General features: G+C 43.7%; 2 protein-coding genes across 4 annotated transcripts; both read left to right on the top strand.

The window, feature by feature from the left end:
• Nucleotides 1-5283: 5283 nt before the first annotated feature.
• On the top strand, nt 5284-7766 carry PHOSPHO2 (phosphatase, orphan 2; the record flags this gene model as incomplete). Its single annotated transcript, XM_083470498.1, has 1 exon — nt 5284-7766. The coding sequence occupies one exon, from the start codon at nt 5284-5286 to the stop codon at nt 6004-6006; it is 723 nt and encodes a 240-aa protein (XP_083326624.1). The 3' UTR covers nt 6007-7766.
• A 6727-nt stretch (nt 7767-14493) lies between these two features.
• KLHL23 (kelch like family member 23) lies at nt 14494-25651 on the top strand. 3 transcript variants are annotated; one of them, XR_014517934.1, is made up of 5 exons: nt 14494-15127; nt 19304-20518; nt 21408-21560; nt 23140-24410; nt 24450-25651. XR_014517934.1 is itself a non-coding variant. In XM_083468733.1 (4 exons), the coding sequence occupies exons 2-4, from the start codon at nt 19306-19308 to the stop codon at nt 23484-23486; spliced, it is 1713 nt and encodes a 570-aa protein (XP_083324859.1). In that variant the 5' UTR covers nt 14494-15127; nt 19304-19305; the 3' UTR covers nt 23487-25598. The 3 variants fall into 3 exon arrangements, 2 of the variants coding, with proteins under 2 accessions (XP_083324859.1, XP_083324860.1); XM_083468733.1 differs by having other exon boundaries at nt 23140-25598; XM_083468734.1 differs by lacking the exon at nt 14494-15127 and adding an exon at nt 15187-15464 and having other exon boundaries at nt 23140-25598.
• The last annotated feature ends 1468 nt before the right edge of the window (nt 25652-27119 follow it).

Genomic DNA, 27119 nt, shown 5'->3' with positions numbered 1-27119 from the left:
GGGGGAAAAGGGACGGGGACAGGGTCTCCCTCGCAGGCTTTTCCCCATATTTGCCGTCTGTGGGACTCGGATGATGTGGGACTCCTGTGTCCAGGGCAGCTGTTTATCAGCTCCATCTGGTACGCAGGCTGAGACCCTACCTGCCCGCGGACTGTCTCGCCAGAGTGGTGCATGCTCTAGTTATCTCTCGCTTGGACTACTGCAATGCACTCTACGTGGAGCTACCTTTGAAGGTGACCTGGAAACTACAACTAATCCGGAATGCAGCAGCTAGACTGGAGACTGGGAGCGGCCACCCAGACCATATAACACCGGTCCTGAAAGACCTACACTGGCTCCCAGTACGTTTCCCAGCACAATTCAAAGTGTTGGTGCTGACCTGTAAAGCCCTAAACGGCCTCGGTCCAGTATACCTGAAGGAGCGTCTCCACCCCCATCATCCAGCCTGGACACTGAGGTCCAGCGCCAAGGGCCTTCTGGCGGTTCCCTCATCTCTGCGAAAAGCCAAGTTACAGGGAACCAGGCAGAGGGCCTTCTCGGTAGTGACACTCGTCCTGTGGAATGCCCTCCCACCAGATGTCAAAGAGAAAAATAACTACCAAACTCTGAAGACATCTGAAGGCAGCCCTGTTTAGGGAAACTTTTAATGTTTAATAGGTTATTGTATTTTTAGTGTTTTTTTGGAAGCCGCCCAGAGTGGCTGGGGAAACCCAGCCAGATGGGCAGAGTATAAATAATAAATTATTATTATTATTATTATTATTATTATTATTATTATTATTATTATTATTATTATTATGTGATGAAGGCGCTCGGCACTGGTCTGCCCAATTATTATAGAGAGGTGGAAGGGACCCCTGAGGGTCATCCAGCCCAACCCCACTGCTCCAGCCAAGCACCCAACGTCTGCTTTTTAAAAATCTCCAAGGAAGGAGAGTCTGTTCCACTGTCAGAACAGCTCTTGCTGTCAGAAAGTTCTTCTTGATGTCCTAATGTTTTTTTATTTTTATTTACTTACTTACTTATTAAATTTGCATATCACCCTATACCAGCGAAGGGACATGGGTGGCGCTGTGGGTTAAACCACAGAGCCTAGGACTTGCCTTTCAGAAGGTCGGCGGTTCGAATCCCTGCGACGGGGTGAGCTCCCGTTGCTCGGTCCTTGCTCCTGCCAACCTAGCAGTTCGAAAGCACGTCAAAGTGCAAGTAGATAAATAGGTACCGCTCCGGCGGGAAGGCAAACGGCACCGCAACCCCAGAGTTGGTCACGACTGGACCTAATGGTCAGAGGTTCCTTTACTTTTACCTTTACCCTTACCCTAGATCGGCAGTTCTCCTTTCTTTGTAATTTGAAGCCATTGGTACTGGAGTGGGAGAAAACCATCTCCTTCCCTCTTCCATGTGACAGCCCTTGAGATAGTTGGAGCTGGCTGTCCCATATCTCCTCTCTTCTTATCCAACTTGCACATTCCCAGCTCCTTCAACCGTTCCTCACAAGGCTTGGTTTCCAGACCCTCGATTGCCTCAGTTGCCATCCTCTGCACACGTTCCAGCTTGTCAACATCCTTCTTAAATTGTGGTTGCCCAGAACTGGACACAGTATTCCAGGTGTGGTCTGACCAAGGCAGAATAGAGCAGGACTATGACTTTCCTTGATTGGAGCACTATACTTCGGCGGATGCAGCCTAGAATAGCATTAGCTTTTTTTGCTGCTGCATCACACTGTTGACTCGCGTTCACCTTGTGGTCTGCTAAGACCCCTAGATCCTTTTCACATGCACAACTGGCAAGCCAGGTGCCCTCCATCTTATATTTGTGCAGTGGATTATTCCTGCCTAAGCTCAGAACCTATTGAAATTCATTTTGTTCGTTTTGGCCCAGTTCTCCAATCTGTTAAGGGCCTTTTGAATCTCAATTCTGCCTTCAGCGGCATTGGCTACCACTCCCAGTTTGGTGTCTGCTTTAAAAATTTATGAGCATCCCCTCTATACCTTCATCAAAGTTGTTTATAAAGGTGTTGAATAACAACAGGCCCAGGAGAGAACCCTGCAGCACCCCACTTGTCACTTTTTTCCAGGATGATGAGGAACCATTAGTGAGCACTCTTTCGGAACCCGCCAGGCAACCAGCTACAAATCCACCTAACAGTTTCCTCGCCTTGCTCATACTTTACCAGCTTCTTTGCAAGAATAACATGCGGGACTTTGTCCACAGCCTTACTGAATTGCGCCTTCCCTTAAAAAATAATAACCAAAAAGCGTGCAAGTCAATGTATGTTGCAAATATTATGAATACGGCTCAGCTGGTGGGGAGCTGAGAAAGCAGTAACTGCCTTCATAGGCTTAAATATACACATGTATGCTCTCACCTGAATTTCCATGGCTCTTCTTTCCTCTCTTCCTAACTAGATCTGTGGCAGCAGCTATGGAAAGCTCCAGACAGCAGCTTGCTTGGGAACTGCTGGGAGGGAGCTGAATAGTGGAGCAGGTTACCAGACTGTTTCTGTCTCCTGTTGTTTCTTCCTACCCCTCAGGACAAGGTAAATAGTGTTCTAATGTTGAGCACTGACCCAAACTGTCCGCTGCTTAGGAAGAGCAGGGCTGCCGGCGGAATGAAGAACTGTACTGTACATGCCAGAGGCCAGTCAACTGCTTGCCCTCACAGCAAAATGTTTATCCCTAAATGCAAGTGTCATTTGCTGCAGAGATTGCAAGGAGTTTGGGGGGCTGAGGATGTTTACATGCAGTTTATGTTGATAAACAGGGAATGGGAAGTAAGGTTAAGTCGCTTCCCTGTTTGTTGCCTGTGTCCAGTACTTTTCTTTGGCTATATATATATATGAGGTGCCGCTACTCATCTCTTTATAAAAGTGCTGCGCATCTGAGCACACAATCATTGCAAAAAAAAGAAGTTACTGACTCCATATAGGTGAGCACTGTCACAAAAACCCCTCTACCTGTGTCTAAAGAACGCAAAAGCGGTTCAGAGTCTAGCGTGGATCATCTTACTTTATGCAATTATGTGAATGCATATTTATTTTCTTGATCTGTTCTTGTCTCGCACTGTCTCCAAATTATTCATGTTCAACCAAGCAGTGCTTCGTAATGGTTCTGCTGGGATGAAGAGCAAGATTCTAAGCAAGTTGGCTCAAAGATTCAAAGATAACTACTACTGACAATGTGCTTAGAATTGCAGCCCGATACTCTTTCAATGAAAACGGAAGCATTGCCAAAGTTCTGCTTTGTGTTTATGTATTAAGTCAATAGCTGGCACAATATTTATGTGCGTGTTTATATTCATACCCTGCTTTTAAGCCAAAATTGACCCCCAAAGTGGCTTCCAATTAAGTACAATATAATTAATGACATGTTGATATGGAAGGTGCACTTCTTCCAGCTCCTGGCATTTGATGTCATAATCCCGTCTAAAAGCAGCCCCTCTAATCCACTACTAGGGTCTTCTGACACTTAGATATACAATTTGTGTAATTTTGTCATTACATTATGTTATTTTGTCTAAATAGAAAAAAGAAGTTGGGATCACGTTCTTTGTGTTGGACTTGTACTGGTGAGTCCTGGGTTCAAATCCTCAATCTCCCCTGAGCCTCACTTGCTCACTATAGCCATTATCTCTAAGCCTGCTCTATCTCCCAAGGTTATTGTGAGGATAAAATAGGAGGGAGAAGAGTATATATCACCTTGAGCTCCTTATAGATAGACTAGGATGATGATGTAAGTAGTCTTGTCTCTCTTTATGTGCAGATATTACAAAGGGATCTGCATTCATATTGGGGAAAACTGCTTTTTGTCTGACACCCTCCAATGAATTCAGATTTCAAACATCAGTGTCGGCTAGTGAGTACCATTGTGTTGTTCCACTATTAGATTACAGTGGTACCTCAGGTTACATACGCTTTAGGTTACGGACTCCGCTAACCCAGAAATAGTACCTCGAGTTAAGAACTTTGCTTCAGGATGAGAACAGAAATCGTGCTCTGGAGGCGCAGCGGCAGCAGGAGGCCCCGTTAGCTAAAGTGGTGCTTCAGGTTAAGAACAGTTTCAGGTTAAGAATGGACCTCTGGAACGAATTAAGTACAGTGGTGCCTCGCAAGACGAAATTAATTCGTTCCGCAAGTTTTTTCTTCTTGCGAGTTTTTCGTCTTGCGAAGCACGGTTTCCCATAGGAATGCATTGAAAATCAATCAATGCGTTCCTATGGAGACCGTCCGGGGACAGAGGGGAAGCGCCGCTCTGTCCCCTCTTTTGAAGCAAGGGGCGGAGAGGAGAAGATCGCTTCTCCCCCTTGCCGCCCCTTGGTTCAAAAGGGGTCCGGGGAGAGAGGGGAAGGCGCTGTGCCTTCCCCTCTGTCCCCGGAGCTTGCGGGGCTGGCAATGGGGAGAAGCGATCTTCTCCGCGCCGCCCCTTGCTTCAAAAGAGGTCTGGGGACGGTGGGGAAGACGCACTGCGCTTCCCGCTATCCCCGGAGCTTGCGGGGCAAGCTTCGTTTTGCGAAGCAAGCCCATAGGGAAATTCGTCTTGCGAAGCAACTCGAAAACGAAAAAACCTTTCGTTTTGCGAGTTTTTCGTCTCGTGAGGCGTTCGTCTTGCGGGGCACCACTGTACTTAACCCGAGGTACCACTGTATCTACCTTTTGTGATGTACACCTGGCATTGCAACATACATGTGTGCATATTTGTTTGTGTCCACTTCAGGTCTAGACTGACCTGGCTGAAACATAACAAACTGTGCTTTATTGTTATGAGAACAATCTGCACACAAGAGGGGAGGAGCTTAAAACCTGAGAATCTGATTTGTAATAAACTGCAGTTTGCTGTTTCATTCAACTGCACCAAACTATAGCTTGCTATCAGACTTTTATCTGAAACCTATAAGGCAAGAATGAGGAACCTATGGCCTCGAGATTTGCCAGACAACAATTCCTGTCATCCCTGACCATTGGCCTTCCTGGCTGGGGCTGAAAGGAACTGGAATCCAACATCAGCTGAAGGGTCAAAAATTTCCCACACCTGCTATAGGGTATGGTAAATAATTGCATATTCCAAATGGGTTTCATATCATAGGATACTGTAGATTGTAATACAGTACTTTCAAAAGCACACCTGAATACTGCCACACACAACCTGATTTCTGAATGAGAGACAATATTTTTTTCTGGCATAATTCCATTTCTAAGATCATGGTCAGACTGTAATATAATGCAGTAATAGCATACTTAAGCAAATAATTCTTTCTCATTTCCAGGTTTACATTTATCCAACAACAATGAAGGTTCTTCTGGTTTTTGATTTTGACCATACAGTTGTAGATGAAAACAGTGATACTTGGATTGTGAAATGTGCTCCAGCTTCCAAGCTTCCTGATGAAATTAAAAATTCCTATCGAAAAGGATACTGGACAGAATATATGGGCAGAGTCTTCCGATACCTGGGGGACATTGGCATAAGAGAAGATGAGATGAAAAGAACTATGACAGCAATCCCCTTTACTACAGGAATGAAAGAGCTGATAGATTTTATTGGCAAGCACAAAGACTTTTTTGACTGCATAATTATATCGGATTCCAATGCAATATTTATTGATTGGATTTTAAAAGCTGCTGATGTATCTCAAGTATTTGATGAAGTGTTTACAAATCCTGCAAGTTTCAATGACTGTGGCTCTCTCACTGTGCAGAATTGTCACGCTCATGATTGTGCAAAGTGTCCTATTAACCTCTGCAAGAGAAAAGTCTTGGAAGAATTCTTAGAACATTTAAAGCCCAAGGTGAAATACTCACAAATTATATATATAGGCGACGGTGGGAATGACCTGTGCCCAGTAATGTGTTTGAAAAAAAGCGATGTTGTTATGCCAAGACAAGGGTATACGTTGGAGAGCTTGATTTCTCAGTTGTCTCAGAATCTTGTTCCCGTCGAGGCATCGGTTGTCGTCTGGTCATCTGGATTTGAGATCCTGGCCTACTTAGAAGTACTTACAAAAGGATAGAACTAATTAATACTGGCAAATGGGTGGTGCTCTCCGAATCTTCTCACAGCAGAATCGTTTCTTTATGAATGTTAGGGGGGAAAATAACACTTTGTTTATGCTACTTTGATTCATTGTCTTCCCTTGTGCAAACTCGGTGGGGTGAGGTTCCTGAGACGGAGGGAAATTCATCAAAAGAAGGTGCCGAAGGTTGCAGTTCTATAGACACCTACCAGCAAGTCCCATTGAACTCTAGAGGGCTTACTTCTGAGTAGACATGTATAGGATTGCACTGGAAGTCATTGTTAAATGTAGTTGCCATGTAATAGCTATGTTACATGAGATAAGCTGTCGGTAGGGTATGTTTTATGAGATATAGAAACTGTTTCCCTCTAATTATCTGATAGAGAGGAGAAATGCAGCAAGAGCTATAGCTAACGTTGCACTGTTGTGCCTCGGTGCCACGTTCAGCAACAGCTGTCCATTTAAGATGATATGATAGGTATCCCTATGAGCTAACTTTAAAAAGGTTGTTAATATCATGTGGGATGTAGCTTCGACTTCTCGTCTTGTGAACATCCGTCACCCGGAGCCCCTTGCAACCATTATAATTCAGCTGCTATTTGCAAGAAACGTAGAACTTCCACACTGTATGTAGCAAGCCATTTCTGTATAACCTTCTGAATCTCTTTCTTAAGGGAGAGTTGCTTCCCTTAGCCACAAAATCAGCCTAGAAACGGGGGCTAATTTTGTCGCACCCACATCTCATCCCAACGTGGCTCTTTTACATTATTTAGCATAATTCAGTATCAACCACTAATCACAAAGTGAAAGCTGATACCATGTGTAGGCAGCATTAACAAGGAATAAATGTAAGCAACACTTGAAGGTTTCACATGCCCATGCAGTGTCTGCTTTAATTGCATATGCCCTGTGAAGAAATTAAAAGAGATGATGGAACGATACGTGTACTCCTCGTAACAGGCAAAAAGGTGCTTCGTGTTAATGCAGCCTTCCATGTCTGCTTGGAAGCAATTCTCACTAATTTCAATAGGATTTACTTCCGTGTATGTGTGCATAGGATTGCAGCCTTAAAACAGAAGTCAGTTTTGCTAAAACGAGTGTCCTGTGTATGATAATGTTGGAAAGGAGAGTGTATCAATCCGATTTTGAGGCATCTTGATGAAAGTTCCTATGACTGAGACACCATGTTTTGTACCTCTTTGTAATACCTCTGAGGATATTACCCAGGAGTTTGTGGTCCATCTTCCTATGACATTTTATTAGCGTTAGAATGGTGTGTCTGAAATGAAGGGTTTGAAAAGTGGCATATATTGATAAACAGTATTGTGTTGACCCTTTTACCCTATTGTGAAAGGTGATTGTGTTAAAATGTTTTGCTTAATATGTGGAAAAAAATATTTAGATAAATTGGTTTTCCTTCCAGTTTTTGAAAGCATACATGAAGAGTAAAGAGCATAACTTGGTAGGCTTCCAGATTCTAGTAATTTGGTGGCAGACATCCCTTTGATGAGTTTACTTAGCAATCTGCTAAAATTCAAATACTGAGGTACAGTGATCAGTGGATTTCCTTGAAGATCCATTTCTTGCCCAGTTGTTATTTTGTCTGTATACAATGTGCCTGCTGCAAATTTTGGAGTATGTATATTCTTTAAAAATAAGAAAGATATAAATTTAATTTATCCTGTTTGTAGTTTTGTATTTAAGGATTCATGCTTATATAAAGAATACTTAATTAAATATTTTATTAAGTAACTACATTACAGTTTGAGGCCTTTTGCTTTAATGTAAAATCTTAACTGCAGTGGAAATAAACAGAAGCAGCCTACATTTGTATAAACAGATCTGGTATTACAGAGATACTCAAGAGATTTTTGCACTCTTGACAGTGAAAGAACAAAAATACAATGGCAGTAATCCCATTGAATCAACTCTAATACAAATAACCTGTAACTGGTCTCAGTCAGCACCCCAAAACCCTTCTAAAATAACATTTCCACCTACTAAAAACTATGAAAATGTCAAGTTTTGCAGGGAAGGCGTTCCAAAGTTGTGCAGCCACAGAAAACGACTTGCTGTGAGTCATTGCCAAGCTGCTGCTAAGTTCTGGAAACATTAACCTATCCTTGCATGCTCCCTTTCCTTTTTAGAAAAAAAATTGCTCTGCTGTAGCACGCTACTTTCAGTGTAAACTCCTTACATGAGAAGGTCATAGGAGAAGTGAATGTTTAGGTTCAGGATGTTATAGGAATTCTAAGGTCTCAAATATAGAATAAATGTTGATAATTGCACAAGGTAAACACACATACATACCGTAAGTATATAAGCCACATGTCTAAAATAGTACTGGAGAGCAATCCAAAAGCCATCTTGGCTTTCCTAAAGACTAAATATTTCCTCTGCCTCCTTAATCCCCCTTGCCTGCGAACAGATAGGCAGATAGCAATCTGGGGAAGTTCCTGAAGGGATTCCTCTCCTATATCTATGAACCTCCTTTGTATTACCGGTAATTGTCATTGTTGGCCCAGATGCTCTGCATTGAGGGATGTCTGACGGGTATCCTGATTGGACGGTTAAGTCCAGTCAAAGGCAACTATGGGGTTGCAGCGCTCATCTCACTTTCAGGCCAAGGGAGCTGGCGTTTGTCCATAGACAGCTTTCCGGGTCATGTGGCCAGCATGACTAAATGCTTCTGGTGCAATGGGACACCGTAACAAGTGCCAGAGCGTACGGAAGCACCATTTACCGTATTTTTCGCTCTATAACACGCATCTGACCATAACACGCATGTAGTTTTTAGAGGAGGAAAACGAGGAAAAAATATTCTAAATGAAACAGTGGATGTATGATTTTTATGGTTCATGCTGTGGCCACAGACATGTGATCTGACAGTGAGTTTGGGGTAGCCCAATGCAAAAATCCTGAGGATCCATGTGGATCCGTGCTTTGTAACCACATTTTAAGTGGGGAGGGAAGGAAAAGAACTCAAGGGACAAGGAGCTTTTCCGCGGGGAGGAGGGAGGGAAAGAGCACTGTTGCTTTAAAGGTATACTTAAGGTATTTGCCCTGTGCCTGGGTTTTTTTTTCCCATTTAACAGTTTGCAGCCTTTTCCTTCCGCTCCTTGTTTTGAGGCGGAATAGATTTGAGCAAGTGAGGAGGACTTGGGATTGCAGGGGATTTGCCATTAGCTGTGTAAAAGTGCTCCTCCTTGCAGCCTGAATGGTAAGCAGCCACCAGCAGCAGCAATAGAATGGAGCACAAAAAAGCGGTAGGGGCACTAGGACCCAGACAATGCTCAAATCTATCCTGCCTGAAAACAAGCTGCTCCATCCCAGCCGATCAGCTGAGACGCGGGGGATTTGCGAAGTTTTCCCCTCTCCCTCATGCCCTCCCCAGCCTTTTTTTTTTTACTTCCTGGTTTTCACTGCGTGGCTCAGAGCTAGAGGTTGGTTTTATTTTGCTGCTGGTTGCTTAAATTTTATCTTTCCTGCCGTCTCTCTGCAACCTCATTGCTCTGTTTAGAGAGCGCACAGACCTTTGCAAGCGTCTCTCCCTCCCGTGTAAGCGGCTGCTGCCGGCTTTGCTGCTATGGCTCTCCTTCCCTCCCTCCTTCCTGGCTCCAGGTCGCTTTAAAGAAAGCAAAGTGAGAGCCTCGTAGAGCGTGTAAGTGGCTCCCGCTTTGCCTGACTGACGGCAGCCATGGCTCTGATCCGTGCATTCGCTCCTTAACACGCACAGGCATTTTCCCTTACTTTCTCGGAGCAAAAAAGTGCGTGTTTTGGAGCGAAATTTACGGTACCTTCCCGCCACAGCAGTACCTGTTTATCTACTTGCACTGGCGAGCTTTAAAACTGCTAGGTTGGCAGGAACTGGGACAGAGCAACGGGAGCATGGGGATTCAAACCGCTGACCTGATCGGCAAGCCCAAGAGGCTCAGTGGTTTAGACCACAGTGCCACCCGCTCCCATAAATGTTTTGTGTAAACTGTGTCTGGAACTATGTGAAACTTGCTAAATCCTCAGGAATATCATACCTTGGCCTGCCTGAGCCACAGTAACCCCACCTTATGTGTGATGTAATTTCTCACCGTTTGTAGATGGGATGTGCTCCTTTCTCCACGCCAAAATGCAAACCCTTGAAAGAGAAGTTTCTTTTCGGTTCTGGGTCTCTCTTGCCTCCTTGCTAGCAGGGGAAGGAACTCAGTTGCAACAGAAGAAAATAAAGATCTGCCTTGCTTTCGCTGCATCTGGCCTCCATCCATTCATCTCGGACCAATCATGGACTTAGGGGACTCATTCCCTTGAGGCGTTGGGCAGCAAAAGCCAACCACCCTTATTTCTCCTATATTGAGGAGAACTTCATTGGTTCTTGGTGGCTCCCATTAAGTTCTGTGCAGCAGCAAGCAGCCTGCAATGTGGGCTCTGGCTGGACAGGGACTGAGCAAGGCAAAAACACAGACCCAGGGCCAGATTTAGGTTTGATGAGACCATAAGCTACTGAAGGTAATGGGGCCCTTTCTATGTCCAGCTGTCCTTTGTCAACAACAAATTGTCGCTGTTCTTTTGGGTTGAATATATGCTATATGGTAATTTACGGACCTAATAGGTATCTAAAGCCATTAGCACATGCAGAATGTAGGCACCCTATACATAGAAATGAGCAAACCAGTGATATTTTAGGGAGCAGGCAGGGCCCATGACTTACATCATAGGAGCCTACACAACACAAAAAACTGTTGCTGTATGTAAGTTTTATTTTATTTGTTTTTTATCTTATATTTTGGAAATGTACATCCAGTTTTTTCCCCCTTTAATTTTTTTTGCCCCCCCCCCAAGAGAGTGGGGCCCTAAGCTATAGCTTGTTTAGCTTATACGTCATGGGTAGGCAAACTAAGGCCTGGGGGCCGGATCCGGCCCAATCGCCTTCTAAATCCGGCCCACGGACAGTTTGGAAATCACCATGTTTTTACATGAGTAGAATGTGTCCTTTTATTTAAAATGCATCTCTGGGTTATTTGTGTTGTTGTTGTTGTTTAGTTGTTTAGTCGTGTCCGACTCTTTGTGACCCCATGGACCAGAGCACGCCAGGCACTCCTGTCTTCCACTGCCTCCCGCAGTTTGGTCAAACTCATGCTAGTAGCTTCGAGAACGCTATCCAACCATCTCATCCTCTGTCGTCCCCTTCTCCTTGGGCCCTCAATCTTTCCCAACATCCGGGTCTTTTCCAGGGAGTCTTCTCATAAGGTGGCCCAAGTGTCAAATGGGCCTTAGAAAGCACTGCTAAAATCTGTGATGACAGACTGGGCAAGAGATGTAGGACATAATATAATGCCTTCTTTGCCTCAGTCTTCTCCGATAAAGAAAACAATGCCCGACCTGAAGAATTTGGAGCAAATGATTCAGCAGAGGAAACACAGCCCAGAATAACTAAGGAGATAGTACAAGAATACTTGGCTAGTTTAGATGTATTCAAGTCTCCAGGGCCAGATGAACTGCATCCAAGAGTATTAAAAGAACTGGCAGATGTGATCTCAGAACCACTGGCAGTCATCTTTGAGAATTCCTGGAGAACAGGCGAAGTCCCGGCAGACTGGAGGAGGGCAAATGTTGTCCCTATTTTCAAAAAGGGGAAAAGAGAGGACCCAAATAATTACCGCCCAGTCAGTCTGACATCAATACCAGGGAAGATTCTGGAGCAGATCATTAAGCAAACAGTCTGTGAGCACGTAGAAAGGAATGCTGTGATCACCAATAGTCAGCATGGATTTCTGAAAAATAAGTCATGTCAGACTAATATGATCTCATTTTTTGACAGAATTACAAGCCTGGTAGATGAAGGGAACGCAGTGGATGTAGCCTACCTTGATTTCAGCAAGGCATTTGACAAGGTGCCCCATGATATTCTTGTAAAGAAGCTGGTAAAATGCGGTCTTGACTATGCTACCACTCAGTGGATTTGTAACTGGCTGACTGACCGAACCCAAAGGGTGCTCATCAATGGTTCCTCTTCATCCTGGAGAAGAGTGACTAGTGGGGTGCCACAGGGTTCTGTCTTGGGCCCGGTCTTATTCAACATCTTTATCAACGACTTGGATGATGGACTCAAGGGCATCCTGATCAAATTTGCAGATGACACCAAACTGGGAGGGGTGGCTAACACCCCAGAGGATAGGATCACACTTCAAAACGACCTTGACAGATTAGAGAACTGGGCCAAAACAAACAAGATGAACTTTAACAGGGAGAAATGTAAAGTATTGCACTTGGGCAAAAAAAAATGAGAGGCACAAATACAAGATGGGTGACACCTGGCTTGAGAGCAATACATGTGAAAAGGATCTAGGAGTCTTGGTTGACCACAAACTTGACATGAGCCAACAGTGTGACGCGGCAGCTAAAAAAGCCACTGCAATTCTGGGCTGCATCAATAGGAGTATAGCATCTAGATCAAGGGAAGTAATAGTGCCACTGTATTCTGCTCTGGTCAGACCTCACTTGGAGTACTGTGTCCAGTTCTGGGCACCACAGTTCAAGAAGGACACTGACAAACTGGAACGTGTCCAGAGGAGGGCAACCAAAATGGTCAAAGGCCTGGAAACGATGCCTTATGAGGAATGGCTAAGGGAGCTGGGCATGTTTAGCCTGGAGAAGAGGAGGTTAAGGGGTGATATGATAGCCATGTTCAAATATATAAAAGGATGTCATATAGAGGAGGGAGAAAGGTTGTTTTCTGCTGCTCCAGAGAAGCGGACACGGAGCAATGGATCCAAACTACAAGAAAGAAGATTCCGCCTAAACATTAGGAAGAACTTCCTGACAATAAGAGCTGTTCAACAGTGGCATTTGCTGCCAAGGAGTGTGGTGGAGTCTCCTACTTTGGAGGTCTTTAAGCAGAGGCTTGACAACCATATGTCAGGAGTGCTCTGATGGTGTTTCCTGCTTGGCAGGGGGTTGGACTCGATGGCCCTTGTGGTCTATTCCAACTCTATGATTCTATGAAAAGAAAGGAACCTTTTATCATATGTGGTGGACCTGCCCCAAGGTGAAAGACTTCTGGGAAAAGATTTATAACGAATTGGAAAAAATGTTGAAATATACATTTATAAAAAACCAGAGGCCTTTCTTCTTGGAATAACAGGTTTGGAATTGCCCAAGAAAGATGTTAAATTATTTTTGTATGCCACAACTGCTGCTCGTATTTTGTTAGCTAAAAAGAGGAAAACCCAAGAATTACCAACAATAGAAGAATGGCAGATGAAGATGATGGATTTTTTGGAGCTAGCCGACCTAACTGGAAGAGTCCGCGACCAGAAGGAGGAGGAGTATCAGGAAGAGTGGCTTAAATTTAATGATTACTTAGTTAAATATGAAAAGTTAAATTAATTGAAAACAGCTTGCAGATACTTAATTGGCTTAGAATTTTATTTATGTTAAGTGATGAATTAATATGTTTAATTTCATAATGTGAAGATCTAAGGTTGTTAATGTTTAAGTTAAATTTTATAAGAACTGTGATTTGGAAAACCGTTAAAAGGATATGCAATGAAATTCAACCAAGGGGAAGCGAGGAAGTCACTTAACAATGTTAATAATTGTAATTTTCAATAAGGCTATAATTTATGTTTGTTTGTCTTATGTGTTTGTTATACCAGAGCCTACGAATTGCCGATCAGAAGGTCGGCGGTTCAAATTCCCATGACGGGGTGAGCTCCCGTTGCTCGGTCCCTGCTCCTGCCAACCTAGCAGTTTGAAAGAATGTCAAAGTGCAAGTAGATAAATAGGTACCGCTCCCGTGGGAAGGTAAACGGTGTTTCCGTGTGCTGCTCTGGTTCACTAGAAGCGGCTTAGTCCTGCTGGCCACATGACCTGGAAGCTGTATGCTGGCTCCCTCAGCCAATAAAGCGAGATGAGCGCCGCAACCCCAGAGTCGGGCACGACTGGACCTAATGGTCAGGGATCCCTTTACCTTTACCTAATGTTGTGAAAACCAAAAGAATTTTTTTTTTTGAAAAAAATAATAGAAAGCACTGCTAATAACAAGGCCATTTTCCGGCTGAAAATTTTAAAAGATGATGCTGTTAAGGTGCTACACTCAATATGCCAGCAAGTGTGGAAAACTCAGCAGCGGCCAGAGGATTGGAGAAGATCAGTCTACATCCCAATCCCAAAGAAGAGAAGTGCCAAAGAATGCTCCAACTACCGCACAATTGCACTCATTTCACACGCTAGCAAGATTATGCTTAAAATTCTACAAGGCAGGCAGAGAACTCCCAGAAGTGCAAGCTGGGTTTCGAAGGGGTTATTTGTAGGGCATAGGAATCCGTTCATTCCCCCCCCCCAAATATAGTCTGCCCCCCCCCCCAAGGTCTGAGGGACAGTGGACTGGCCCCCTGCTGAAAAAGTTTGCTGACTCCTGTTATGCGTCAATCCGGCACTTCCATGCACCCCTCAGGCCCCCTCAAGCCCCCAAGTCAGCCTGGGAAGCCTGAGGCAGAAGCTATTAAAAGGACCACGTTGCCTTCGGCCTCCAGGGAGCAGCGGGTGGAGGGAGAGGCAGCCGAGGCACCAAAATAGGAGCTGCTGCTGCTGGTGGTGCTTCTGCTGCTGCCGTTCAGGCCATCTGCTCGCGGACAGCTTGGCAAGCAGCGCCTCTTCTTCCCAAAGATGGTCAAAGGGTCGCGCCGGGTGCCTCAGGAAAGCGCCGCCGCCTTTGCTTTTCCCCAGAAGATCCGCGGCCAATACTTCTGACCCGCGCACACTCGCGGAGGAATTGCAACCGGTCGCCCGGGGGCGCAGCCGCCAGCGCGCAGCGAGCCCATTTTTTTTGCAGGTCCCCCTCGGTCAGAAGAGAGGACGAGGCAGCAGCAAGTCACGCGAACTGGCGGGGTGTCTCCTCCAGCAACCACACTAATGACAGGACCCCTCCTCCATGCGCGCACAAGGGCCATCCTGAGGGGAGCGCGCGCTCCACGCGCAGCAGCCTGAGGCGATAGACGCGCGCGGCGAGGGGGCCGCCTTTTGTCTCGCGCTTTTTTTCTTCTTCTTAATTTCGGGAAGCGGGCGCGCGCCTCCCCTCCTCCGCGCTCGCGCCGCCGCCGCCGAGGTTGCGCGTGGAGAGCAGGTGGGTCTTCGCGCCGCGCGCCGCTGTGTGTTTGTTTGTGTGGGGCGGGGTGTCTCTGTCACGATACACGCGCGAGCGAGAGGGGTGTCTCTTTGGGTCGCGCTCTCGGCCTTTGGGAAATGTCTGGAGAGGCAGGCGACCACCTTCGCTCTCCCCAAACCGAGCCCCCCCCCCAGCCCGTTTCCTATCGGGGGCGTTTTTTTCCTACTAGTCGTCTTCCCGAGCGCGCAGAACGGAACGCGGCAGACGCGTGACTTCGAATTGGCTCCCTTTTGTCTCGCTGCCGGTGCAGGACAAACTGCTGGCTTTTGTCTGCAGGCACCGGTTTCGGATTTAGGTATAAGCTAAACAAGCTATAGTTTAGGGCCCCACTCTCTTGGGGGCCCCCCCAAAAAAAATTATGAGTCTGTAAATTGTGTTTCTAAAATTGTTATTTCCAAATACCAGTGTGTTTGCATTATTTTGTTATGAATAAAAAATCATTTTAAGTTAGAGCTTAATTATTTCAATATTAATATACTTCTTAATTGTGTTTCACTATTCATATACTTAATAATAATAATATTATAATTTATTATTTATACCCCATCCATCTGGCTGGGCTTCCCCAGCTACTCTGGGCGGCTTCCAACCAGTGGCGTAGTGTGGGTTGTCAGCACCCGGGGCAAGGCAAGTAATTTGCACTCCCTAACCCGTGGATTTGCGCCCCCTAACCCTAACCCCCAGATGTTGCGCCCGGTGCGGCCGGCCCCCCCTGCACCCCCCACGCTACGCCACTGCTTCCAACCAAATATTAAAATACAGTAATACATCAAGCATTAAAAGCTTCTCTAAACAGGGCTGCCTTCAGACGTCTTGATAAAATGATAAAAAATGATAAAAAAATCATTTTAAGTTAAAGCTTAATAATTATTTCACTATTAATATACTTCTTGTGTTTCACTGTTAATATACCGTATTTTCTGCCCCATAGGACTCACCTAGTTTTTTTGGGGGGGAAATAAAGAAAAAAAAATATTTCCCCCCCAAGCATGCAGCTGGCGCGGAGGAAGCCCAAGCTTCCCCCGACCCCAGCCCCCAGAACAGCCTGGTATCCGCAAGCCTAGGGAGCCGCACCGACCCCTCTCACCTTCCAGGCTTCAGCGAAAGCCAGTATTCGCCCCATAGGACGCACACACATTTCCCCTTCATTTTTGAAGGGGAAAAGGTGCGTCCTATAGGGCGAAAAATACGGTACTTCATAATAATAATAATAATAATTTATTATTTATACCGCACCCATCTGGCTGGGCTTCCCCAGCCACTCTGGGCAGCTTCCAACCAAATATTAAAATACAGTAATACATCAAACATTAAAAGCTTCCCTAAACAGGCTGCCTTCAGATGTCTTCTAAAAGTTTGGTAGTTGTTGTTCTCTTTGACATCTGGTGGGAGGGCGTTCCACAGGGCAGGTCCCACTACCAAGAAGGTTCCCTGCAACATAATTGTATTTTACTATTAATATACTTCTTCTTAATTGTATTTCAGTTCAAGAATGACTTTGATAAAATGCATATTTTGTTATGTGCAAATGGCTTTAGATACCTATTAGGTCCATAAATTACCATATAGCATATATTCAACACAAAAAAACAGCGACAATTTGTTGTTGACCAAGGACAGCTGGACATATAAAGGGCCCGGTTACCTTCAGTAGCTTACGGCCTCATCAAATCTAAATCTGGCCCTGGCAGGCACCGTGTTTTTGAACGCGTGCATAACAGCAGGAGCCCAGACTTTCCTGCGCTCTCGTGTGCGGTGCTGCGTCCCGTGATCCTAAAGAAGAGAAGTTGCAATCCCACTTAATGGGGGAAGAAGCACCATTGAATCCAGTAGGTTACACATAAAAGGTTCCGAGGGTGCTGTAAAGTTGCATTGTACAAATGTGACACTAGATGGCGACGGTGAGCGATGGAAAATTCAATATATGTTTCTCAAAACTTTTTATTTTATTTTTTTAAAGCATTTAATAATTTTAATAATTTATTATTTATACCCCGCCCATCTGGCTGGGTCTCCCCAGCCACTCTGGGCAGTTCCCAATAGAATATTAAAAACACCATCAAACATTAAATACTTGCCTTCAGATAGAATAAGAATAAATAAGAATTTTCACAACGTTTTTTATACGTGTCTCGATTCCACCTAGGACTTAGTTCCAAGTAAACCTGTTTAATGTTGCGCTGTAAGTCCCATTACATTAAACGGGAGTCACTCCCTACTAGTCGTGCAATCCTACGACGCATGTCCACTCAGAAGTAAACCCCATTGTGTTGCATGGGTTTTACTCCCGGATAAGTGTGTTTAGGATTGCACTGATTCATGTTTCATATGCTTAAAAAATAAATAAATCACTGATTGGTCATTGAACCGAATACAAGTTTTTGGAAACTGTGAAGTCAAAATTTTATTTTATTTCTATTTTAACCATCCCATCTGGTGCCTGTTAATTGAGAGATGTATTGCTATATAAGTATGTTTGTTTATACAGTATATATTCTTTCTTTCAAGAGAAATAGAGCACTGTCTGAGGTCATTTGATGCTGTTCCATTGTTAAAAACAAACAAGATGGTTAGTGCCTGGTCAGGAGCCTGATATATCCTACTTTGATTTTTTCTTAATGTATATAAATTATTAAAAATAAAATAGTTTTAATCCAGACTGGTGGAGTTATCTGTTGAAATCCATGGGAGAGATGGGAGGGGGCAAGGTAAGGATAAGGAGCTTGTTTAGGATTCGGGAGAGTACAAAAGTTACATAATCAGAGTGATTTAACATGATTAATTATTTCAGCAGCGGCATGCTTGCCAGAGCTGATGAGACCAGGGTGACTGGTTCTAGTACTTGCATATACAGTGGTACCTCGGGTTAAGAACTTAATTCGTTCTGGAGGGCCTTTCTTAACCTGAAACTGTTCTTAACCTAGGACACCACTTTAGCTAATGGGGCCTCCCGCTGCCGCCGCACGATTTCTGTTCTCATCCTGAAGCAAAGTTCTTAACCCGAGGTACTATTTCTGGCTTAGCGGAGTCTGTAACCTGAAGCGTATGTAACCTGAAGCATCTGCAACCCAAGGTACCACTGTACAACTTCCATTGAATCAGGAGGGCCTTAAAATGGTATTTCCAGGGAAATATTTATTTTAAAGTTTCTTTTCCTCAAGTATATTCTGTCTGCAGTCTTATACTTTAACCTTCAGGTGGGTATACACCTTTATCTAAAATATGGCAAGACATTGAGATGATGTCCAAATAAGGCAATTTATACTGGAACTAGATAAAGAAGAAGATTATGAGGCCATTCTTCCATAAGTGTGCATTTACTTATTTACACCTCATTTACTTGTTGATACCTAACACTAGACTTAGCTCTTTGTATTCCACACCTTATGGACTCTACCATATTGTGGGAGCCAGATCTGGATTTTCTTATACCTTCTCCTTTTTCTCCTCCTGGTATGAGAAAATCTGGATTGAAGGAGAAGTGTGGGAGGACACTGCTTTGGAGGAGAGCATCATAGAGCATCACAGAGAATTAATGGAGAAGCAGGAAGCTTAATGTCTCCATTAAACAACAGTATGGATGAGCCCAGAATGAATACAGTGGTACCTCGGTTTGCGAACGTCTCAGAAGTTAAATGTTTTTAACACCGAAAACCTGGAAGTAAATGATTCCTTTTTCGAATGCGCCTCAGACATCGAACGGCTTCCACTGAGTTTTCATTTTTCTCTACAGTGGTACCTCAGGTTACATACGCTTCAGGTTACAGACTCCGCTAACCCAGAAATAGTGCTTCAGGTTAAGAACTTTGCTTCAGGATGAGAACAGAAATCGTGCTCCGGTGGCGCGGCGGCAGCGGGAGGCCCCATTAGCTAAAGTGGTGCTTCAGGTTAAGAAAAGTTTCAGGTTAAGAACGGACCTCCGGAACGAATTAAGTACTTAACCTGAGGTACCACTGTATTAAATTTGCAGGCCGCCCTTTGCACCTTGGTTTTTGAATGTTTCGGATGGTCTTCCAGAGCAGATTATGTTCAAAAACCGAGGTGCCACTGTATATTAATTCAGTAGGGCTTACTTCTGAGTAAGCACGCTCTACTATCTTCATTTCTTTACCATTTCTTGACATTTTATTGCAGTGATGGCATTGACTGAGCAGGAGGAATATACCTATATATACAGAGACAGCTCTCATCCTGTAGAGTTCTTGGATGCATTCAGAACATTCTACCTTGAAGGTGTATTCACTGATATTGCCCTTCAGTGTGCATCAGGTGTGGTTTTCCATTGCCATAAAGCTGTGCTAGCTGCTTGCAGCAACTATTTCAAGGCCATGTTCACCTCTGACATGAAAGAGAAGATTAAGAACCAAGTCAAACTTTCTGGACTCAGTCCCACAATACTGGAATCCCTGGTGATTTACGCTTACACATCAGAGATTCAAATAACAAAGAGAAATGTCCAAAGCCTGCTCCAAGCAGCAGACCTCCTTCAGTTTGCCCCGGTGAAAAAAGCCTGTGAGCGGTTTCTGATACGGCACTTGGATGTCGACAACTGCCTAGGAATGCACTCCTTTGCAGAATACCACGTCTGCTCAGAGCTGGAGAAGGAATCTAGAAGGATATTGCTATCGAGATTTGATGAGGTGTGGGCGCAGGAAGAATTTCTGGAAATCAGCAGCGAGAAGTTCCAGTTTATTCTCTCCAGAAAGAACCTCGGCCTTTGGAAAGAGGGGGCAGCCGTGGAGCCCATTGTTAAGTGGATAGCCTACGACGTGGAAAAGAGAAGCGAGTGCATTTATGATCTGCTGAGCTGCCTCGAAGCAGATTTAGATGAAATGTATCTGAGGTCAGCTTTAAGTTTGCACAAGAAAAGCCGGCTGAATGAAAACAAGATCCGGTCTCTAATACACAACGCACTGCGCCCCAACCCAAAAGCAATTCCTACGAGGTCTACGGCTGTTATGTACGTGATTGGAGGGTACTACTGGCATCCTTTATCTGAGGTGCACGCATGGGATCCAGTCGCCAACGTCTGGATCCAGGGAGCTGACATGCCGGACCACGCGAGGGAAAGTTATGCAGTTGCTAGTCTGGGGCCCAACATTTATGTGACAGGCGGCTATAGAACAGACAATATAGAATCCCTTGATGTCATGTGGATATACAACTGTGAAGCCGATGAATGGGTTGAAGGCTGCCCGATGCTTAACGCGAGGTACTACCACTGCGCAGTTACTTTGAGCGGCTGCATCTATGCTTTAGGGGGTTACAGAAAAGGGGCTCCAGCTGAAGAAGCAGAATTCTATGACCCTTTAAAAAAGATATGGGTCCCTATTGCAAACATGATTAAAGGTAAGTGGAATATTGCATGCTTATTCGTATTTTCGCATGTGTCTTTTAAAAAATCAATGAATATTTTTTCCCCTAGGATACACAATTTATTTTTTGTTCAAGCTTTTAAAAGACAGCCTGATCAGCCTTCTGCCCATGAAAAGAAATGTGTGAGATGCAATTGCTTGAGTGAAGAAACACTGTCAGTTGCATTTTTCACTTAGAATTTATGTTTGACTATTACAACGGAATTTCTGCTCCAACACAATCTTACAATAAAAGATATAAGTTTTCGGGTGCATGCACACTTCTTCAGATACGTGCATGCACACAAAAGCTTATACCAGAACAAACTTAGTTGGTCTATAAGGTGCTACTGGACAATTTTTCATTTCTACTGCGTCAGACCAACATGGCTACCTACCTGAATCTACAATCTATCACTTTAGCTTAAGCTTCAAGTGCATTCATTGTGCTTATTAGCTGTTCATAACTCGTTATCAGGAGCACATTTCTCTTAATGTTTTGGATATTATTGTCTTCTGTTAAATCATTTGAAGTTCTTGTGTTGCCTTCCTCAACAAATTTCAAATGAAAATATGCAAACTTGTGCATTCTCACAAGCTTGATCAGCAGAATATATTGCCATACCTACCTTCTTTCTTCCTAAGCATTGAAAAAACTAGCCCTGTGACCAAATGCAGATATATAATTATTGGGAAAGCTTCAAGATGAACCAGAAAAAGCCTTTAGTGTATAATTTATTATGAAATCATTTAAAATATTGAATTTCTAGTTCTGTATTTCTATACCATTACACCATTGCTAATGTATTAGTTTTACTACTAACTTGATGGTGAATGTTACTCCGTTTTAAAGCTTTTTAGCAATTTCAGTTTTTATTAATTAGGGGTTGGGAATGCCACAGCCTGTGTCTTGAACGAAGTTATCTATGTCACTGGAGGTCACTACGGTTATCGGGGAAGCTGCACTTACGACAAAGTTCAAAGTTACCACTCTAATATTAATGAATGGAATGTCATCACCACCAGTCCGTATCCAGGTAAGCTTTATTTCCGCTCGGTGGTTTGAATAATTGCCTTCCAAAAGCAGCAATTTGCCTGTTTCTCGTCCAAGAAAAGAAATATCTGCAGCTGCTCTGCTGATTTGCACCCACACATTAACATTCAAAAGCTCACAGCCAGCTAGCAATACTAGGGCATTAACAGGCATTGTTGAGTAACCCACTTCCTTGCAGGGAGCCCACTGCTGACTCACAGAACCTGCTGCTCCCCCTTCTTTTGCTGTTTCTGCCTGTTCAGGTTTTTTCCAGTGCTTTTGTATTATGGCTCCCAAACTCTGGTCCTGCTGTATTACTACCATTTAGGGACTGTAGAGTTGGAAGGTGTGGGAATGTTCAGGAAAGCAGGAGAGGATATATTGTTTAGTAATAATATCCTTCCTAACTTGCGCTAGCAAGTTCTATAATTTAGCATAGTTTTAACATTCCCCTTTAAACGCACAGTGGGTAGCTGGTTGCAAGCTTGTTTAAGCTTCTCACCATAGATTTCTGGTAAGATCCCTTCCTTCTCCATCTTCCTTTCGTCGCGTGAGCTGCCGTGACTGTCAGTCTGCAGTCACTGGGGTGAACCCCCCCATATGGGGTAGATCCACATGTAACTAGGTCTGCCTTCAGGGATCCAACTGTGAACTGATGATGTGAATAAACTACTTTTATATATCTTAAACAAGATTGTGGCGTGTTTATTCTTTTAAGAGGGAAATAAGGGATCTTACCAGGAATCTATACAGTGGTACCTCTGGTTACGTATTTAATTCGTTCCGGAGGTCCGTTCTTTTTTTCCCCTAAATTTTTTTAAATTCGTTTTCACAACATTATAAACAAACAAACACATAAGACAAACAAACATGAATCATAGCCTTATTGAAAATTACACTTGTTAACGTTGTTAAGTGACTTCCTCGCTTCCCCTTGGTTGAATTTCGTTGCATGTCCTTTTAACGGTTTTCCAAATCACAGTTCTTATAAAATTTAACTTAAACATTAACATCCTTAAATCTTCACATGATGAAATTAAACATATTAGTTCGACACTTAACATAAATAAAATCCTGAGCCAATTAAGTATCTGCAAGCTGTTTTCAGTTAATTTAAATTAACATATTTAACTAAGTATCATTAAATTTAATCCACTCTTCCTAATACTCCTCCTCCTTCTGGTCGCGCACTCTTCCGATTAGGTCGGCTAGCTCTGAAAAACCCATCATCTCGGAGGTCCGTTCTTAACCTGAAATACTTCTTAACCTGAGGCACCACTTTAGCTAATGGGGCCTCCTGCAGCACGATTTCTGTTCTCATCCTGAAGCAAAGTTCTTAACCTGAAGCACTATTTCTGGGTTAGCGGAGTCTCTAACCTGAAGCATATGTAACCTGAAGCGTATGTAACCCGAGGTACCACTGTACAGTATGCAGCTGTTCCATTCGGGGACCGAACCTGCAACCTTGGCATTATCAGCGCCACACTCTCTAACCAACTGAGCAATCCTGCTGCCTGCCCTTTTTCTTCCTTTTCTTCAAATGCTTATTCGGTGTTTTTCGGCACTCTCTGTTTTACCTGTAGAATATGGGCTGTGTTCAATTGCACTGGAGAACAAGCTGTACCTCGTGGGTGGACAATCGACGGTGACGGATTGCTATGACCCAGAGCAGAATGTGTGGAAACAGAAGGCTGATATGGTAGAAAGAAGGATGGAGTGCGGCGCTGTCGTCATGAATGGATGCATCTATGTGACGGGAGGCTATTCCTCTTCCAAAGGGTCGTATTTGCAGAACATTGAGAAGTACGATCCTGAATGCGATACATGGGAAATTGTGGGTGATCTCCCCAGTTCTATGCGCTCGCATGGCTGTGTCTGCCTGTACAGTGTGCTAGAGGTTGAAAATGCCACTTACGGGACAAGGAACTAATAATATAAGGGAGCCCAAAACTAGAGGAAGGTGACCCACCACCTAACGATGGGACTTAGCCTATGGTATTCAGTCACTGTGGAACACTACTCCGTTTGGCTTTTATTGACACTAAGCCTAGTGCATCAACTCCAGTTAAGCCCCAGCATTATTGATACAAGGGCTACCACTTCTTTTGTTACTACTGTTCTCTGCCCTACAAGCAATGTGAATGTTTGGTTGCTGCCAGATCTGATTAACTGTTGGGGGGTTAGGGCAGGCATAGGCAAACTCCAGCCCTCCAGGTGTTTGGGACTACAGTTCCCATCATCCCTAGCTAACAGTGGTCAGGGATGATGGGAGTTGTAGTCCCAAACATCTGGAGGGCCAGAGTTTGCCTATGCCTGGGTTAGGGTTTTATATTTCTAAAGGGAGGACAAACATTGGTGTGTGTGTGAACCAAGTTATTTTTTGCACCAAATAAGGTCTTAAAGCCCATGTTAAACAGGGATGAGGAGGAGCCTTTAACCTTTCATATATTGCTAAACTCCAAGTCTCATCAGCATGACTGGTGGTCATGGATGATAGGTGCTGCAGTCCAAGGCATCTGGGAGAGGTTCTCCATCACTGGTATAACATCTCCATTTTATCTCAGGACCATAGCAAACTGCAGACTTGGGATTCTCATATGTAATACCCAGCACAATCCCTCCTTTTTTCCCACTCTGCCTTGACATTTGGAAAGTTGTTTGGCTTTACGTACAAGCTCTGTAAGGGTTAGGGTGAACTCAGCAGGTTGGTCATTATTTTGTGATATTTTTAATCGGTCCTAAAATAGTTATTGTGCTACTGTTGCTTTTGGATTTTTGTCCGAGAGACAGACACCGTATGTCTAATCAATAGGTGGCATCTACGCTACAGTTGACCTCCCTTATTAATTTTATGGTACTACTGTGTTGCCATTGTGTAAGAACGGTACAATAGCTATCAAAATAATATATAGGTGGGGTGTGTGGAAATGAGCACAACTCCCTAATTTTAGGGTCATACGAGGTTAGGCAATGGTACTTTCTTGGATCTGACTGGGCAGAAGACCTCGCTTTCTGTACATTACCTAACTTGCTACCCTATAAATTTGAACAATGTGCTTTTCAAATGCATTTTGGACTAGAAATGTTTCGTTTATCTTTCATAGTTGTAAAACTACTTTTGCATATCGTGTTTGTGTTTCAGAATGACGATCTAAAAATGACTTTTTGAAAATGTAAACAATTGAATTTGTGGTCTAGGCCACTGACGATAACCAGCTGCTTATAAAACGTTGCTGCCTTTTCTTTATTTGGCTTACATAGCACCAAATGCTAAGCCAAACTATGCCTCACTATGAACAAGCTAGTGTGCAACTAGGAAGTCATGGCCACTTCACTCCTACCCTGGTCCTGCAGCTACCATACTACAGACACCTATACCATAGTTTGACTTAGCATTCCATGTAAACCTGAGTTCATGGTTTGTCTTCCCTGATAAGTCAAGCACAAACCTTGGGGACAGCTCATTGCGGAGCTTTGAGGAAGACAAAGCATGTGCCCAGGTTGGCACATAATGTTAATGGCTTGGTTCCTGGCAGCATGGCAACCATAGGAATGGAGAGGGTGCGGAGCAAAGCAGTCACAAGAATTTTAAGAATTACTAACTATTTGGATTTTAGTTCAAAAGCACCAGCACTGTAATATCACTTCAATACTTTTCTTATTTCCAAAAAAGTTGCTTCACCAGCACAATGATAGCAAATACTAAGAAAAGGAACCCACCTGTAACAGTTTCAGGATGACAGTGCAGGAGACATCAGCATAAATGTTTACAAACTGTGATTGCCACTGTTCTAGTCACGACTTCAGAGTTATTACTATACCTGGAACATTATTATTTATGGAAGCGGAAAAGGATTAGAATGTAGAGCTTTCAGGTTCTCGTTACAATTGTATTTATTGTTGTTGTTTATATTTAATTTATATTTAATTCACGTTAAGTATGTTGTGCATTTGATAAAAATTTGTAAAGTGTGATTTACTTTTAGGAGTAAACAAAATGCTGCACTGTTTTCTAAATTGTAAAGAATACACTACTTGAAACCCTTTTTCAAGATGTGCTCATTAACTTTGGGGGAAAATAAAAGACTAATCTAATATCTTATACCACTGAAAACACAGGCAACCCCCAACTTTTGCAGGGTTTGCATTTTGGGTCATCGCTCACTTCCGTGAAATCGTGTGCAATTGAAAAAGCCTGCAAACACCCCATTACCTCGGGTTAAAAACTTAATTCTTTCTGGAGGTCTGTTCTTAACCTGAAACTGTTCTTAACCTGAAGCACCACTTTAGCTAATGGGGCCTCCCGCTGCTGCTTCCTGCGTCTGTAACCGGAAGCGTATGTAACCCAAGGTACCACACCCCAGCTCAACTGCTGCCATCCACCTCTTCAGTGTAGTGTAGTAGTTAAGAGCGGTAGACTCGTAACCTGGTGAACCGGGTCCACTTCCCCGCTCCTCCACATGCAGCTGCTGGGTGACCTTGGGCTAGTCACACTTCTCTGAAGTCTCTCAGCCTCACTCACCTCACAGAGTGTTTGTTGTGGGGGAGGATGGGAAAGGAGAATGTTAGCCGCTTTGAGACTCCTTTGGGTAGTGATAAAGCGGGATATCAAATCCAAACTCTTCTTCTTCTTCTGTTCACCCTGGGTCACTTCAGGGTTTGGTGATGTGCGCATGTGCACGATTGCTCACATACAGTATTGGTAGTGCCTAAAATGGGAGTTGCCTGTAGCACATCTGGAAATGTGTTTAGTACCAAGAGGGAAGAATACCGTTTCCTTGAAGTAACTTCAGCCATTTTTTCTCAACCATGCCAACAGGCTTTCAAGAAGCGATCAAATAAATAATTATATCATTGGCTACAGTCTGGGGGGGTATGCTTATGCAATACATCAATAGTACACCATTGTGCCTTTTGTACGTTCAGGTCCCAATGCATTAGAAATATACCCCATTTCTCAGTGAATGTTATCCGACTGTAGTTAAGTACGTTAATTTAATCAAAAATACAGTACACCAAATCCCCATCTGATATTAATGGAAACGTTTTGATTTTTCCCGTTTATGGAAAATTCTGTGGAAGTTCACACTACTTTGAAGACTTCAATCCCATTTGACTGACCTGAGCAAGGGGATAATAACCCGCAGCTGAAAAGCAGGGCAATGGTTGTGCTTAATCATCACAGGTCAAATGAGATATGTTATGCCCAAATCTGTACCCGATTGCCAAACAGGTGGGTGCTGCAGGTTATGATCAATCAATAATCAGAGATGTGTACTTCATACATGCTCAGAGAGGTGCTTTATTTGCTTTTTTTATTGATTACCTAGCTTCCAATGTGGGCTGCGAGGCCGTCGTCACTTACTTCCCGCTTTAACAAAATCGATAGTTTAGCTATGCTATGCTAAAAAACAAACGAGGCTGGCTTTACCCTGAATATTTTTTTTACTGTCAGAAATTTCTTCCTGATGTTTAGCCATAGGATCGCACGCAAGACGATCATATTAGGAGCTGCACGGTGCGCGCCCGCTTCCTGCTCCTTTGCAACCCATCCTGACAACCC

The sequence above is a fragment of the Podarcis liolepis genome, assembly GCF_965112155.1.
Source record: "Podarcis liolepis genome assembly, chromosome: 1".
Classification (NCBI taxonomy): domain Eukaryota; kingdom Metazoa; phylum Chordata; class Lepidosauria; order Squamata; family Lacertidae; genus Podarcis; species Podarcis liolepis.
This window is presented reverse-complemented; position numbering and strand designations above follow the sequence as displayed.

Excerpts from the sequence above, each read along its gene's own strand:
- KLHL23 (XM_083468733.1), top strand. The coding sequence starts at position 19,306 with ATGGCATTGACTGAGCAGGAGGAATATACCTATATATACAGAGACAGC. Across the intron at positions 20,519-21,407 it reads TATTGCAAACATGATTAAAG|GGGTTGGGAATGCCACAGCC; the intron begins GTAAGTGGAATA and ends TTTATTAATTAG. Across the intron at positions 21,561-23,139 it reads CACCACCAGTCCGTATCCAG|AATATGGGCTGTGTTCAATT; the intron begins GTAAGCTTTATT and ends TTTTACCTGTAG.